The following is a 14,610-nucleotide window of genomic DNA, read 5'->3' on the forward strand; positions in this document are numbered from 1 at the left end:
CTTTTTCTTTTGCTTGCCTGGGTGCTTCTTGTTCTGACAGGGTGAAGAATTCGGCCTGCTAACCAGACTTTGTATTTCATCATTTAGAATTGTTCTCATTTGTAAGGAACACAAGGGTAGAATTAAAAGACTGAGACGGGCTGCAGTGGCTCTGCCTGTAATCCTAGCTACTCAGGAGGCTGAGATCCGAGGATCGCGGTTCAAAAGCCAGCCCCAGCAGGAAAGACTGAGACTCTTCAATTAACCACCAGAAAACGGAAAGTGGTGCTGTGGCTCAAGTGGTAGAGCACTAGCTTTGAGCTGAGGAGCTGAGGGACAGTGCCCAGGCCCAGAGTTCAAGCCCCATAATAAAGACTGAAAATAGGAAACATGGCATAAATAAGAACCTATTTAGTCTGTTGACCTGCGAGGAAGGTTCCGTTGGTAGGAATACTTGTTTATACATTTAGTCTAAGTCACTATTGAGTTTGCCCCGAGGCTGCTGTGCACATATCTGAAGCTTTTAAAACTGCATTGCACTTTCTGAGCCCCCGGTGTTACTTACCTAAGGTGGAGCAGCGATCACTAGAAATGACCCACCTCTCACGAGTGATTGGAGTTACTCGAGCCAACCAGCGCCTTCCTCTCCCAGGCCCCGCCCACCTCCGGCAGACCGACGCGCGGAGCAGGAATGGGTGGGGCCTGGTGTCACTTCCAGGTACCGCAAGCGCTTCCGGGTCGTCGGTCCAGCTCCGCGGCTTCTGACGGCCGGAGACTCCGGGGGGTAGGCAGAGGGGGCGCCTCCGCCCGGCTCCTGGTCCCGCCATTCCTAAGCTATCTGCGGCGGGAAACGCCTTTCCCCTCTGGGAGTGGTGAGTGTGGCGGGGAGGCCGGCTGAGTGGGCTCTGAGGTGCCGAGAGGGCCCGGGGCTGGAGTCGGCCCTCACCGCGGCCCTGGGGAGAGCCGAGGCCCAGCGCCCGGCAGGTCTCTCCCACCGTGGGGAGACGTCCTGGGCGCCCCCATCCCCGCGCCGCGTCGCTCGGCGTTCGCAAACTTGCTTCCAACTTGGCTCCGGCGAACTTCCACCGAGGAAAGAATGGAGCCTAAACTTGCGAGGGACCGGGCCGGCCGCGGGCGGGCGGGCGGGCGGGCGGGCGCCGCCGGGGGCGGGGGTGGGGGCAGGGGGGGCAGCCCTGCTGAACCGTGGTGGCTTACACCCCATCCGAGATGGGCGCTCTCGCAGGGAATTTTTAAACAAGCCCAGAGTGATCATTAAACCCACTCGTTATAACCACGTCGCTCATTTCGAGATGATTCCTACAGGTCAAAATGAAGGCGTGTGTGGATATTTCTCTGTCCGCCTTAGACCTTCTCCTCCACACTTGCCATACTTAACTTGATGCGTACTTTATTCAGCAAGTATTTTCTTTCACTACCGTTATGTGTCAGGTATTGCTGTGATGCCCAGTGTGCATTAAGGGCAAAAACACCGCCCTCATAGGATTATATGCTATTTAGGCATGCAAAATTACATATATAGGGCTGGGAAGGTGGCTCAGTGGTAGAGCGCTTGCCTTGCATGCTCAAGGCCCTGGGTTCGATTCCTCAGCACCACATAAGCAAAAAGAAAAAAGCCGGAAGTGGCGCTGTGGCTCAAGTGGTAGAGCGCTAGCCTTGAGCTGAAGAGCTGAGGGACAGCGCCCAGGCCCAGAGTTCAGGCCCCACGACCGGACCCAAAAAAAAAAAAAAATTACATATATATATATATATATATATATATATATATATATATATATATATATATATATATACGTGACTTGAAAGAAGTACATAACGTAATGTGTCGAAAGGTGATCGATGCCATGGGAAAGACAAGAAGAAAAAAAGGGTATACAGGAAAGTTTCAGAGGAGATGTGAAATTTTTATTTTATTTTAAATCTAATGGTCAGTTTAGGCCTTATTGAGTAGGAGCTATTTGTGCAAAGACAAAAGAATTTTAAGAGTGTTGGCCAAGTAAAATACCTGGAGAAGAACATTCCAGACAGAAAGATGATCCCATCACAAAGCTCTCAGGCAAGAACACAGCTGTCCGTTCTGAGGAAAACTGCAAAGAATCACTGAACCTGGAAAAGGATTAGCAGAGGGGGTGTGAATGAGATAAGGCAAGAGAGATAAGAGGTAGCTAGATCCTTGAAAGAACTGCTGGAAGTTGTGGGAGGCTGGAAAGGGAAGAGACAAGTTCTGACTGCTACTTCTAAAAGATCACCCTGGCCATGAGATTAAGAAAGAGAAGGAGGCTGTCACCACAATGCAAATGACTGATAGCGGCTCGCATCAGGGTGATTATAACAGACATAGTGAGAACTGGTTGTAGTCTGAATGCCTTTTGAAAGTAGAGTTTATAGGATTTGCTAAGAAGTGGAGATGAAGGATGACAGCGAAGGTTTTGACCAACCCTTGAAGTATGGACTTAAATGTCAACTGCAATGGGAATAAGAAGGCAGGTGCACAAATGAGAAGTTTTATGTGTGTATGTGAACTTAAGAATCATCATCAATGGTATTTAAGGTTATAAGAATAAATGTTATCTCTTTTTTTGGGGGGGATCCAGTCGTGGGGCCTGAACTCTGGGCCTGGGCGCTGTCCCTCAGCTCTTCAGCTCAAGGCTAGCATACTATTACTTGAGCCATAGCACCACTTGCGGCTTTTTTTTTTCTGCTTATGTGGTGCTGAGGAATGGAACCCAGGGCCTCAGGCATGCAAGGCAAGCGCTCTATGACTGAGCCACCTTCTCAGCCCCTAAATGTTATCTCTAAGGAATGGGTTTGGACAGAATATGGCCAATCCTGGAAGACTGTATTCTGTGACTTTAAGAATTCTGGAAGAAGAGAATCAGCCAACAAACAAGAAAGATGAAACCATGAGTTAAGAGCACAATCCCAAAAGTAACGAGTCCTGGAAGCCAAAGAAAGATTAATGAAGGAGGAGTAATCAGCTGAGTCAAATGCTGTAGTTTGGTGAGGATCAGGTTTAGCAATGCCATTGATGACCTTTTCCCATCTGTTTAAATGGTAAGGGCTAATGGAAGTGCTTAGCAAAAAGCCTACAACGTTTATGAGATTAAGAGAATAAGAAACATTGGTTGACTCCAAGAAGTATTTTTTACTGCTGGGAAGAACCTAAAAGTAGAGTATGGTGACAGGGGAAGTATATTGCTTTTGTTTTTTTCCCAAAATGGAATTTGGCTTGTTTGGTGATGGGAATGACACGGAGAGGGAAAACTTTGGTGGTGAAGAGGAGAAAGAGTAGCTGAATTGTTAAAAACAGTATCCTCAGTGTACTAGAGGAATAGACCTGACAGAAAAGCAGAAAGACATAAAAACACATGTAATTCAACTATCGTGACAGCCCAGACAAGAAGGAAGAGTATAATGGTAGATAGAGGTGGTTGAGAGAGTCTGAAGTTTTCATTGTTTTAGTTTCCTCAGTAAAGCAGACTTTGTGTACTACTCAAATGCTTCTTATATTTTCATCAGTTTTACAACATATAAATATTTTTTGATACTTTGTTCTGTGTGGGATAATATACAACTGAGTACAGTATTTTCACAATAAATAAATAAATATATATATATATATATACAACTGAATGAAAGTCACTACTTTGTGATTCATCTATTTATGAAGACAAAAATTATATGATATATATTATCTATAACATTATAAATTATGTGTAATTACAATTATCTATTATGTTATATAATATATATGTCAACCTCAGTTATTGGTATATATATAATGCAATGCAAGAAGGAAAGAGTGAATTCCTTTTTACAGGTTGAGCTTAGCCTTTCTGATGAGGTCACTGAGCAGAGATATGAATTAAATGCTGTGACTCTGAGAAGATTCACAGCAAAAAAAAAAAAGAAAAGTCAGTGCAAAAGCCTTAAAACAGCAGGCTTGCCATGTCAAAGAACGGCAGTGGATCAGTGTGACAGTGAGCCTGAGTAGAAGATAAAAACAGGAGGGTAGCAGAGCCACAGTGAAGTGCCCAGAGCCATGCTAAGCAAATCATGGAGGCCTTACAAACTACTGGAAGAAGCATCCTTTACTCTGAGATAGGCTACTGTTGAGTTGGTTTTGAACAGATCAGTGATGTCATTTGCCTTATGTTTTGACGTCCCAGTGTGGCTATGATGGGGGTGAGGAAGAAAGTGGCATAGGCAGTATACAAAGAAACTACTTACTGAGCTATCCCATTAGTTGCTACAGCAAGTGATGGTGACTTTAGAATGGTAGCAGTAAAGATGATAGATGCTGTCAGATTATAGCTGAATTTGGAAGGAAGAGCTGAGAGAATTGACCCAGTCTGGATACTGGCTAAGAGAAAAAGGAAAAAAAAAATACTTTCTCTGGTTTTTAAGTTATGTTACTAAACTAGGCTTACTGTTTGCACAGATGGGCAAAACTGATAGCAGGTTTGGAAGGGTTGTATCAAGAATTTGGATTGGGGCGAATTTAATTTATTACTACCTACTTGATGTTTATATTCAGTGTGGAATAAGCAGTTTCACAAGAGAGTCGGGAAACACTGGTTTGGGAGTCTTCAGCAGATAAATGATATTTAGAACCATAAGCTTAGGATAAAGTAACCAAGGGGGAAAAACCATGTAGAAGACCTAAAAAGCGGGCTGGGAAGGTGGCTCAGTGGTAGAGCGCTTGCCTTGCATGCCTGAGACCCTGGGTTCAATTCCTCAGCACCACATAAGAAAAAAGAAAAAAAAGCCGGAAGTGGTGCTGTGACTCAAGTGGTAGAGCGCTAGCCTTGAGCTGAAGCGCTGAGGGACAGCGCCCAGGCCCAGAGTTCAGGCCTAAAGCCTGAAGACCTAAAAAGCCTTGTGGTGATTCAGTAATTGAAGCTGAGGAGCTGAGAAAATGAGAAATGTTGTAATATCCATCAAGGTAAAAGGAAAATGAAGGACCTCACAATCCAGAGAAGCATGTGGAGATGGCAGGGAGGATCTGTTTTCTCAAACACTGGCTGATAAACTGTGATAGCTGATAGCAAATATATTATTTATTTATTTTGTTGGTTATGGGACTTGAACTCAGGGCCTGGGTACTTTCCCTAAGCTCTTTTTGCTCAAGGCTAGCATTCTACCACTTTGAGCCACAGCACCACTTCTGGGCTTTTGGTGGTTAATTAGATAAGAGTCTCATGGACTTTCCTGCCTGGGTTAGCTTTAAACTGTGATCCTCAGATCTCAACCTCCTGAGTAGCTAGGATTACAGTATAATATAATTATAATATGTAATAAATTATATTATTAATTTGTAATCAAGAGTTCTGATCATTCTGTATTAAAATATATGAAGCAGACTATACTACAAGCATAAATCATAACAGTCTTATATTTTTTTATTTTTAGGACATCAATGCAAACCTGAAGAAAACAGTTTTTTCCTCCTAAGCCATGGCATATCAGTTATACAGAAATACCACGCTGGGAAACAGTCTTCAAGAGAGCCTAGATGAGCTCATACAGGTAAGGACCGAAATTGCCATATGGATAGGCATACAATATTTTTGTCACATCCCTTATCTCAGGCAAACATATATGAGGTAAACTTACACCATGGGACCAGGAAGTCATTATCACTGAGGAATCACTTCATATTCCTGTGGCTCACACTGTCAATGTCATGACAGTAAAACAAAACAAAAAAAATGGCTATTGGAAATCTTCAAAATTTCACTAAAATTTTAAAATTAATATCCCCTTTTTATATAGAAGGCATACTCTATAATAGCCTTGCATATGTAAATAATAATAGAATTATAATTCATTAAAAAAATACTTAATTTTAGCCGGGCGCTGGTGGCTCACGCCTGTAATCCTAGCTACTCAGGAGGCTGAGATCTGAGGATCGCGGTTCAAAGCCAGCCCGGGCAGGAGAGACCATGAGACTCCTATCTCCAATAAACCACCAGAAAACCGGAAGTGGCGCTGTAGCTCAAGTGGTAGAGCGCTCGCCTTGAGCTGAAGAGCTGAGGGACAGCGCCCAAGCCCAGAGTTCAAACCCCACGACCGACAAAAAAAAAAAAAAAAAAAAAAAAAAAAAAAAAAAAATACTTAATTTTGCCAGGCATCAGTGGCTCACATCTGTAATCCTAGCTACTGAGGAGGCTGAGATCTGAGGATCACAGTTCAAATCCAGCCCAAGCAGAAAAGTCCCTGTGAGATTCTTATCTCCAATTACCACTCAAAAATTGGAAGTGCTGAGGCTGGGAAGGTAGCTCAGCAGTAGAGTGCTTGCCTTGCATGCATGAGGCCCTGGGTTCGATTCTTCAGCACCACATAAACAGAAAAAGCCGGAAGTGGCACTGAGGCTCCAGCTTGCCTTGAGCTGAATTGCTGAGGGACAGCATCCAGGCCCCATGACCGGCAAAAAAAAAAAAAAAAAAAAAAGTTGGAAGTGCAACTGTGGCTTTTAAATGGTAGAGCACTAGCCTTGTGGAAAAGAGCTCAGGGACAGTGCCTGTCCCTGAGTTCAAGCTCCACAACTGACCAAAAAAAATTTTATTTAATTTCAATAAGCTTAATATTTTGAAATAAAAGGTAGAATTTATATTTCAATTTTAGGACAATTAATATTTTATTTGTGCCACCCAATTAAGCACACCTTAAATATTTGCGTTTTATTTGATATTATATCGACTTCAGTAAGAGTTAGTCATTGCTTTGGTTTTTACATATAGTTCTCAGTGTTTTTTTATTTAGAAGCAACTTGGTCCCTCAGCTATTGAACACCTTTTTCCAAACACTAGAGAAAGACAGACAAAGCTATGCAAAAGGTATTTTCAGGCTTTGCCTCTTCATTATCAGTTATGGCAAAAGGGAATCACAAATCTTAGCTTAAAAGTTAAATTGTACGTGTTTTTTTGAGTTTGTTTGTAATATTCTTCCTTAAGAGGATTTGTGACCTTTACTTTTCTCAGTCTCAACAGATCACCCCCCAACTTGCACTTCAAGTTCTACTTCAGTTTGATAAGGCTATAAATTCAGCATTGGCTCAGAGGGTCAGGAACAGAGTCAATTTCAGGGTAAGGATATTTTCCTCAATCTAGAAGTCTGAACCACTGGTTTTTACAACAGTATTTAGAGATCTGTACATATTTATTAATCATAAGAGGAAGTGATGGCTAACTTTTGGAGTCTGCTTTGTAATAATTTAATAATTAATTTATTAGTTAATAATTAATTATACTTTAAAGACATTCATCCACTTCGCATTCATCCACTTAATGTGAGAAATAGAATTGCTTCTAGGTTTTTATTCCACTGTTTCACGTTCCCTGAAGAATTGAGATTTCTAACACCTGAAAGCATTAACTGTAAGAGTAATGGTGACAATGTAATCCCTACGGTTCAGTTATATTTTTCAAACCTTGGCCTTCACTCATTCAAAGAAATAACAGGGTTAAATTCAGAAAGTTCATATTACTTACAACCTGCTCTTAAACAACCTGGCTTAGAAACTCTTACTGATAGCTAATTATCTGTTCTGGTAACTGAGTCTTATTTGAATTATTTAGATAGAAGACTCATCTGAAGCTAAACAAAACTGTCTCAGTTTGGTGGTTATCTTGTATTGACCTTTGCTGAATGTACTGAAACAAATCATTTTACCACATTATAATGTTGGAGTCAAGTAACATTGTATATCATGATATTTGGTTAGTTATTACATTTATCTATTTATGCTTATTAACAATTACAAGGTTAAGATAGATAAAGATCCGGGTATGAATAGTTTAGTATAAAGGTTATCTTAAAGACAGCCTCAGTGCTTTGGAAAGGAAGGTTGTATTTGTTTGATAATGAAAAACACAACAGAAAAGTAGTAGCATATACCTGTAATGCCTACACTTTAGAAGCCAAGTGAGAGAATCACAAGTTTGAGGCTAAATAATGAGACTTTGTCTTTTAAAAAAAAAAAAAAAAAAGTCGTGGGGGTCTGAACTCTGGGCCTGGGCACTGTCCCTCAGCTCTTCAGCTCAAGGCTAGCGCTCTACCACTTGAGCCACAGCGCCACTTCCAGCTTTTTTTTTCTGCTTATGTGGTGCTGAGGAATCGAACCCAGGGCCTCAGGCATGCAAGGCAAGCGCTCTACCACTGAGCCACCTTCCCAGCCCCCCCAAAAAAAAGGTTTCTTAAGAAACATTTGATTGTCTATTTACTTTTCCTTGCTGCTGCTCTAGTTTAGGTTTTTATCATCCTGTTTCACAGTATTAAAGCAGATTTGATCAATTTTCAGTCCAGAATATTTGCAGATCGCATTCTGTTTAGATTGATGTAGCATATGGTAAAGAGAAAAGAGATAATTTGTTGATAATATCTATTTTCAAAGCTACATTGCTAGATCAGATTTAAGTATATGTATTTATAATAATTTTTGATGGCCTTGAAATAAGATTAGGTACTCATTAAAAGAATAGAATACGCCAGGCACCAGTGGCTCAAGCCTGTAATCCTAGCTGCTCAGGAGGCTGAGATCTGAGGATCATAGTTCAAAGGCAGCCCAAGCAGGAAAGTCCATGAGACTCTTAGCTCAATAAACCACTCAGAAAACTTGGAAGTGGCACTGTGGCTCAAGTGGTAGAGCACTTGCCTTGAGCTGAAGAGTGCAGGGACAGTGCCCAAGCCCAGAGTTCAAGCCCCACAACTGACCAAAAAAAAAAGAATAGAATAATATTATACAGCATGTTAAGCTTGTTTTAAATCATTTTATGAGACTACTTAGTAGGATACTATAGGAAAAATAACTTCAGTATGAGAACTGAGGCTTTATAAATATTTATATGTTGACATGGGTTTTTTGTTTGTTTGTCAGTGAACTCTGGGCCTGGGTGGTATCCCTGAGCGCTTCAGCTCAAGGCTGGCATCCTACCACTTGAGCCACAGTGCCACTTCCAATTTTCTGGTTGTTTATTAGAGATAAGAGTCTCACTGACTTTCCTGCCCAGGCTGGCTTTGAACTGTGATCCTCATATCTCAGCCTCCTGAGTAGCTAGGATTACAAGCATGAGCCCGACCTATGCTGAATGTATTAGTAAAAAAAGCTTAAAAGTATAAGTCTCCAAGATCTTAAATTGATTTTTTTTCCTAGACCTAGGGCTTGAACTCAGAGCCTGGGTACTTCTTTTGAGAAGTTTATTGGAGATAAGAGTCTAACAGACTTTCCTGCCCTTGACTGTCTTTGAACTGTAATCCTCAGATCTTAGCCTCCTAAGTAGCTAGGATTACAGGCATAAGCCACCAGCGCCCGGCTTACATTAATTTTTTTACAGTCACTATACATTTTTGAGTTAACGGTTAAGCAGCTAGTAGTACCTAATAAAAATAACGTTTTAAGTTGTATTGCTAATGTATACACCCATCTGAAATGTATGTAAAATCCACACTGTCAGTGTTAAAGCTGCTTTGAGTTTTAGGGGAAATTTTCACATTGTATTCTTGACTGAGCTTTTAAAGATAAAATGCCTCATTTCCTATCATATCCTATTAAAAGAATGTCTGCCCACAGATACAGGTAATAGCTACTCCATAATTCTGAACTTCCAGTAGTAGTTAAGCATTACTACAATGGTTAAGAAGAATAGCCCTCTAGCCTGGTGGTGGTGGCTCACCCCTGTAATCCTAGCTACTCAGGAGGCTGAGATCTGAGGGTCTCAGTTCAAAGCCAGCCAGGGCAGATAAGACCATAAGACTCTTATTTTCAATTAACCACCAGAAAACCAGAAGTGGAGCTATGGCTCAAAGTGGTAGTATGTTAGACTTGAGCAAAAGAGCTCTGGGATAGGGCCCATGCATGCACTGAGCTCAAGACCCAGGGACCAACAAAAAAAGAAAAAAAAAATGATAGCCCTTCTAATGACACAATTTCCTTCCCGTGTTCTGATGTTTCTGTTGTATACATTTTAAGATGTTACTTTAACTTTAAAAATTAGTGTTTAGTCAAAGACAAATATCCTACACACTAAAAGTTTTTTTAATAATTTTTTATTGAGATTAAGTGATTACATAAATTTCACAAATTTCACAGTATTGTGTGATAGTGATACTTAAAGTCACAAACTTCTATTAACCTTCATGAGGTGCATAGAGTCCATAAACTTTTTTTTTAATTTTAATTTTTTTTTATTGTGAAAATACTGTACAGAGGGGTTACAATTACATGGACAAGATAGTGAGTACATTATCAAGCATTGTAGCCTCCTCCTTTGTTTACCCTTCCCATCCCTTCCCATCCTCCCTCCCCCCCCCACCCAAACCTCCCCCTAGAGTCCATAAGCTTTATAGACCACGATAATGACAAAAGCTGTTTTAATATAAGAAAGAAATTTAATTTTCATTATCATTATCATTACTCTTCAGCCCTTTTGATATAATAACTAAAAATTATAGTCAGTAAAAGTCATTTTATTTCATGTTAAGTATTATAGTTCACCAAATTCTTCTAATAAGATTCGATTTATGCTATTATCCAACCTGTTTTGTTAAACAATTTTAAAACACTCTGTTTTCTGGGATCTCCTATTCCATTTCATGTTTTCCTACTGTCCCACTTCTCCTTTGACAACTTGTTCTTCAAAACTCAAACTTTACTTCATGAGAGGAACTTCTTTGCCTGTGTCCTCTGGGTTCTTAAGTGTGCCTGCTGTGCCCCCACTGTAGAAGTCACATACCCTTTCATACACCTTTATACTGTTCACTCGCTCATTTATTGCTCATAATTATTATGTTCTTTAACTGATTCATTCCTAGCCACCATTCTCACTTGACCACACATTTAGGTCACTCACTATTTCAAGAATACTGTGCAGGAAGCATTTTTTTTCTCAGGTATTTGATGCTTCTCTTGAATTAAGGATTATAGGTATTTAAATATCTTGCCTCATACTAAATTTCCTATGTGAGTATATGTGTATAGAACTTGGCTTGTGATTATATGCTGTTAGTACTTATGTTTGCACTTTTACCTACTCTATAAAATGTTTCCTTTAATTGTTCAAGTACATATTCCTGACACAACAACAACAACAAAGCTTTTGGAATAAAGTCAGTTGTGTAAGACAGTGAATAGTTTAGTGATAATTAGTGATGCATCGGACCCAAATTACAGAGTTAAATTCGTTTAAAATTTTGAGAAATCTCTGCTTTTGTACAAGATTGGAGAATGAACACATAAAATAGATAAAATATGTAGCCTTAAAAAACTATTTTTTAAAAAACCTGTCAAATAAGCTTCCATAATTTAGCCACACGAGGGCAGTATAAATACAAAGTCAGTTTTTCATAAAGTCTTTTTCGGTAATTTACATATTCTTTTATAATAGAAAAAATATTCTGCTAACTAAAAGATTATTAAATTATTCCCCTATGGGGCTGGGAAGGTGGCTCAGTGATAGAGCGCTTGCCTTGCATGCCTGAGGCCCTGGGTTCAATTCCTCAGCACCACATAAGCAAAAAGAAAAAAGCCGGAAGTGGTGCTGTGGCTCAGGTGGTAGAGCGCTAGCCTTGAGTTGAAGAGCTGAGGGATAGTGCCCAGGCCCAGAATTCAGGCTCCACGACCGGACCCAAAAAAAAATAAAATAAAATAAATTATTCCCCTAGCAAATTTATCTTTCCTTTCACTTGTCATTTGAGTAGATAATTAAGAAAAGTCTTAAATAAGCTAATGTTAAACATACTTTATTAACTATACTTGGTAACTAAGTTTTAAATTGCTTCAGGACAAAAATATGAAGAAGAAAATGACTTCATGGTATGTCTAAATATTTTGTTTTAAAGGGCTCTCTAAATACATACAGATTCTGCGATAATGTGTGGACTTTTGTATTGAATGATGTTGAATTCAGAGAAGTGACAGAACTTATTAAAGTGGATAAAGTAAAAATTGTAGCCTGTGATGGTAAAAGTAAGTGCTTTATATTAAATTTTTTTAATATAAAACTTTTTTAATTTCATTAACAAATGTACATTAACTTAAATATGAGCAGCCCCACATGTAGCTAGTCCATGCCTGTCAAATCGGACACATAGCCATAGACTAGAAGTTTGTCAGGTTCAGTGACAGACAAGAACCAAAAAAAGTAAAGGCCTCTGCAGAGGTTTAATGAGAGCAAGGAGTCCATGCTTCACTTACAGGAGCTTCTGCTGTGTAATGACAAGTAGCACATCCCTCTTAGTGTTTCCATGGCCCTGAGAAGCTTCACTTAGAGCAAGGTATAATGACTGACCTCAGTAAAAACACTGAGTACTTAAGGAATACTTAGATTTTATTCATTTGTTGTGTATCAGCAGAAAAAGACACAATTTCGAAATTGTTTCAAAATTGTAATACAGTTTGGCATTTTAAATAATTTTTTAAATACTCCATTCCTTAGAGATAAATGAAGTACTGCTATAAGATAATTCCACTGACATCTAAAAGTTAGCTTTCTAAAATTGTGTTTCTAATCCAGAAGCAGAAAAAAAGAATGACAGTAGCTTCCTTTTGATCTGTTTCTCAACAGTAAGACAACATAGGACCTGAGAAAAGGTGGAGCCCTTAAGAGATAGGAACCAGCTTACCTCCTTTCTCTGACATATACATGAAGGCTCAGTGTTGTCTTTTTCTCTCTGCCTAAAAGCAGATTGTTGTCATTCTCTGGCACATTTCCATTGCCAGTTCCCCTTCTCCCCACCCCCAAATTCTCACCACTATTCCTTCTTTTTTTTTTTTTTTTTTTAATAGATACTTGTAAAATATTTAAATTTGGGCTGGGCACCAGTAGCTCACTCCGGCAATCCTAGCAACTCAGGAGCCTGAGCTCTGAGGATTGTGGTTCAAAGCCTGCCCAGACCGAAAAGTCCCCATAAAAACACTTATCTCCAATTAACTACTCTGAAACTGGAAGTAAAGCTATGGCTCAAAGTGGTAGACCGCTAACCTTGAGCAAAAGACAGTGCCCATGCCTCAGGTTCAAGCCTCACAACAGACCAAAAAAAAAAAAAAAATTTAACCAGGTACCAGTGGCTCACACCTGTAATCCTAGCTACTCAGGAGGCTGAGATCTGAGGACCACAGTTCAAAGCCAGCCCAGGCAGGAAAGTCCGTGAGACTCATCTCCAATAAACCACTAGAAAGTCGGAAGTAGCGCTGTGGCTCAAGAGGTAGAGCGCTCGCCTTGAGCTGAAGAGCGCAGGGACAGCGCCCAGGCCCAGGGTTCAAGCCCCATGACCAACCAAAAAAAGAAAAAAAAAAATTTACATGTAAGTTGCCCTTTGAATTAACTCTTTCTCTTTTCTGTTTCCTAGATACTGGTTCTAATACTACAGAATAAGTAGGAAGAAAAAGGCTTTTTTATGCCATCTCCTGTTATTATCACTTTTTGAAGAGAAGCATAGAAGAGACTTTTTTAATTTATTCTAGCATTGCAAAAATGACTACACTGTGCTATACTATCAGAGAATACCAGCAGAAAGAAGCTTATAACTCTGTATTCTCATACATTACCTTTATTATACAGCATGAAGAAACTTGACTTTTTTTTAATGACAAATCAAAAGTGGTTGTCTTCCTGAGAGCATTCTTTAATAAATTCATTTAAAAAACTCCATGTGAGTTATAATTGGTGGACTGTTAAACAGGAAGTATGAAGACACTAAATATGAAAATGCACTAGGTAGTCTATACCAAAAAAAAAAGAAAAAAACACTTAGAAATACATTTGTTTCAATGAGGTCTCATTCGTTTTCTTAATTGTAACTTTACTTGATAGTATCAACAGGAAAGGCCCAAAGTCTGGGTGGAATCTTGCTAAGGAAATCCCTTTTTTTCACAGTACAGAACAGAGGGTGTGAGAAATCCTAACTGCAACTTGAATACGAAAAGTTATACAACCTTTTGACAGCTTCAGTAGCAAAGCCAACAACCCCTTGCCCAGCAATAATCCCTACTTAACAACCCTTACCCAGCAATAATCCCTGCTTAACAACCCTTACCCAGCTACAACCCCTGCCCAGCAACAGTCCCTGCCTAGCAACATGAGCTAGATCTGATAACATTGAGCTGGTCAAATGATTGACTTTCAAACATTCTGAAATGACCTTACCAAACATCTTCCCAATTACTAGGCAGTAATTTTAAAAAATCCTACTAAATGTATATCATTTGCTTCCATCCCTTTGCATACATAAAAGATAAAAGTTTCCCCTGTTTTTCAAACTAAGAAAGTATAATGAAGACAAACACCAGTTAACTGAGTGACTAGAATTTAGTAGCTGTCTTTAATACAAGTAGACAACCCTATCCTGTAATTCATTGTTTAAGCCAGAACACAGAAATGAAGTATAATGTTTTTCTCTCTGCTAAGAGAGAAAGTTGACAGGAACATTCATTCTGCCCAGTAACTTGTAAAATTTTAAGTAATTATGCTACATAGTCTCTTTTTGTTTATAGAATACTAGCCAGCAAAGGCAGAAAAATCCACCCCCAGTTAACCAGCAAAATGCTGGACTGCAGGTGTGGTGGCTCAAGTGGTAGAATACCAGCTGTGACCAAGAAAGCTTACTAAAAGGGTG

The 14,610-nt window shown here is 39.7% G+C and overlaps 1 protein-coding gene across 2 annotated transcripts; it reads left to right on the forward strand.

The window, feature by feature from the left end:
• Positions 1-708: 708 nt before the first annotated feature.
• Gtf2a2 (general transcription factor IIA subunit 2) lies at positions 709-13,644 on the forward strand. Of its 2 annotated transcripts, XM_069995276.1 has the most exons (5): positions 709-851; positions 5,410-5,526; positions 6,981-7,085; positions 11,836-11,962; positions 13,345-13,644. In XM_069995276.1, the coding sequence occupies exons 2-5, from the start codon at positions 5,455-5,457 to the stop codon at positions 13,368-13,370; spliced, it is 330 nt and encodes a 109-aa protein (XP_069851377.1). In that variant the 5' UTR covers positions 709-851; positions 5,410-5,454; the 3' UTR covers positions 13,371-13,644. The 2 variants fall into 2 exon arrangements, with proteins under 2 accessions (XP_069851377.1, XP_069851378.1); XM_069995277.1 differs by lacking the exon at positions 709-851 and having other exon boundaries at positions 5,408-5,526.
• Positions 13,645-14,610: the final 966 nt, after the last annotated feature.

Source organism: Dipodomys merriami, unplaced genomic scaffold (genome assembly GCF_024711535.1).
Source record: "Dipodomys merriami isolate MVZ:Mamm:240054 unplaced genomic scaffold, mDipMer1.0.p SCAF_48, whole genome shotgun sequence".
Taxonomy (NCBI): Eukaryota; Metazoa; Chordata; class Mammalia; order Rodentia; family Heteromyidae; genus Dipodomys; species Dipodomys merriami.

Bases quoted from the DNA above. Each gene is read 5' to 3' on its own strand.
- Gtf2a2 (XM_069995276.1), top strand. From the start codon at position 5,455: ATGGCATATCAGTTATACAGAAATACCACGCTGGGAAACAGTCTTCAA. The intron at 5,527-6,980 runs GTAAGGACCGAA...TACTTTTCTCAG, and splicing joins GCCTAGATGAGCTCATACAG to TCTCAACAGATCACCCCCCA. The intron at 11,963-13,344 runs GTAAGTGCTTTA...TCTGTTTCCTAG, and splicing joins TGTAGCCTGTGATGGTAAAA to ATACTGGTTCTAATACTACA.